The sequence below is a fragment of the Ciona intestinalis genome, chromosome 7 (genome assembly GCF_000224145.3).
Source record: "Ciona intestinalis chromosome 7, KH, whole genome shotgun sequence".
Lineage (NCBI taxonomy): Eukaryota > Metazoa > Chordata > Ascidiacea > Phlebobranchia > Cionidae > Ciona > Ciona intestinalis.
In genome coordinates this window covers 1,209,527-1,211,714 of record NC_020172.2, presented here as the reverse complement: position 1 = coordinate 1,211,714, position 2,188 = coordinate 1,209,527, and the positions used below count along the sequence as shown (strand labels likewise).

The following is a 2,188-nucleotide window of genomic DNA, read 5'->3' as shown; positions in this document are numbered from 1 at the left end:
TTTCTATACACACAGTGTGACACACACACACGCATACCATTTTCACCTTTGTGTTAATTAATACAAATCAATAAGTTGTCTGACCTTTCAGCCTTTCACTTATACCAATGCAGTGAGTGCACATCACACAAACTAATTCTTATATGCAATTAACTGTTAAGCATACAAGCAACCGCTATGAAATACTACATTTAACCTTCTGCATTATTACTTATTTTATATTTTTATATTTTGGGTGATGTTAAACTGTGGTGTCTGGTCTAAATCCCAAAACCCACACCGTATAAGCGTAACACATCATAGGACCTCACCTTCCTACAGAATGTAATGTTTAATTTAAATAATTCACCATGCAGGGTCTACTCCACGACGAAACCATGTTTTTCCACCCAACAATAAAGATGGAGATAAGAAAACATTATCTGTGACCACCAAGGAGTCTTCAAATCCTAATGGAGACTTAACACCTGGTAAGTTTAGCAATACATTCCTCATAATCTGTGTACAAACATGGTTTGGTGTTTATTTCATAACTCTGGGTGTTTTACTGTGTTAAGTGGACCGTTTTACTGCCGTTTTGACTCCAAAATGTTGTACTTTGTTTTGTTATCAATGCGTTCCCTGACCCCTGTCTTTACATGCATGCTAAAATATAAGTGATACCAAAAATATTTTTTAATGCTTTTTTGAAATTTTGGGCATTTAAACTAGTTTAGTATTACAATATGTGTTTACTACGTTCCAAACAAAAGTAATATAATATAGCCAACACAAACTTTCGTAATCGTATTATCTTCTTTTAATATATTTATTACTAAAGTTTTTTGTTTTGGTTTTATTTTTGTTACTAATATCGGTTAATTTTAAATGGCTGTTTTAGATCTGTTTTAAACACACTAACTTGCATTGTCCACCACAATTTGACACTTTAGTAAAAGATTTCAGCCTAAAAACTAATATATATATAATAGTAGGTTATGGTAAGACAGTAAATGTTTTCGTTCTCTTTTATCCTCTCATTTAGTAGTAAACAAAGAATACAATCTATATAACCCTTTCCTCACTACTCCTTGATAAATGTTAAAAATAGGATTATAAATTATGGGCTTCCGGATCCTTCCTACCTCACAGTAATAAACGTATGATCAATTTCACAGCTGAATCTCCGAAGAAAGAAACCTCAATCCCACACGACCAACAAAATTCGGATAAAATTCTTGGCCCGTTACCTGAAGGTTGGGAGATGGGGCAAACCGAGAATGGAGATTGTTACTTTATAGAGTAAGTAATATTAATTTCTGGCATGATGTAATAAAATAAAAAGGAATTAATCTGAACCATTAATGTTATTTTTATTAGGAATGAGGGTGTTTAATTTATATAATACTTTTTCACTAATCTCTTGTCCGCACCATGTATTAAATGTGGTCTAGTGTTATTAACTAATGGGAGTTTTTGTTCAAGGTCATACATTGGTGCTTACTCTTATCTCTTCCTCTTATTTTTGAACTGGATTTATGGTTTATCATGCTATCAGTCAAACAAAAAAGAGCAATATGATTTATATAAATGTGTTTTATTACAAAAAAAAAATTGCAAAAATTGCCATTTTTAGACAGAAATAGTAAAATTGTTTTAAACATACAGAAACAAAAAAAAAGATTTTAATCATTATAAGCAAAGGCTTTAAATTAAAAATTTTAAAGGCCTAAATATAAGAAGAGCCAAGGGAGTCATCAATAAAATTGACAACCTAACATGAAACCATCAGTTTGATTGCATTGACATTGCAATGCATTTAATATGAGCATCACTTTTATTATTTGCATTGATTTTTATGTGGCTTCTTCTGTGGCATCATTCAATTGATTAAATGTGATTGATTGAAAGTTAAAGTTCCTTCAATGGCAGGTTTTGATGTATTAGAATTGTAATTCTGTATGTAACTTATTTACCCTAGCATGGTGGGCAATAACATTTAATACACCCCGTGCCTGCTTACTCTTTCTGGATCATTTTTTGTGGAGTTATTTTTTAAATGTATGGCTGGAGCCTGGCAATTAAGATAAGCCATAACATACCGGTAGGTTAACTATATCAAATAACCTGTAGATTATGGTTTAGCGTTTTTTATGTGGCTTCTTCTGTGGCATCATTCAATTGATTAAATGTGATTGATTGACAGTTA

The 2,188-nt window shown here is 31.7% G+C and overlaps 1 protein-coding gene across 3 annotated transcripts in view; it reads left to right on the top strand.

Annotated features, from left to right (window-relative positions):
- LOC100186585 (membrane-associated guanylate kinase, WW and PDZ domain-containing protein 2) overlaps window positions 1-2,188 on the top strand; it is a gene marked incomplete at its 5' end in the record, with an annotated part of 23,265 nt that overhangs the window by 3,674 nt on the left and 17,403 nt on the right. For 2 of the 3 annotated variants that reach the window (XM_018812575.2, XM_018812576.2), the window contains 1 exon segment: window positions 1,158-1,281. In XM_018812575.2, coding sequence (XP_018668120.1) covers window positions 1,158-1,281 — 124 coding nt within the window. 3 annotated transcript variants of the gene reach the window in all.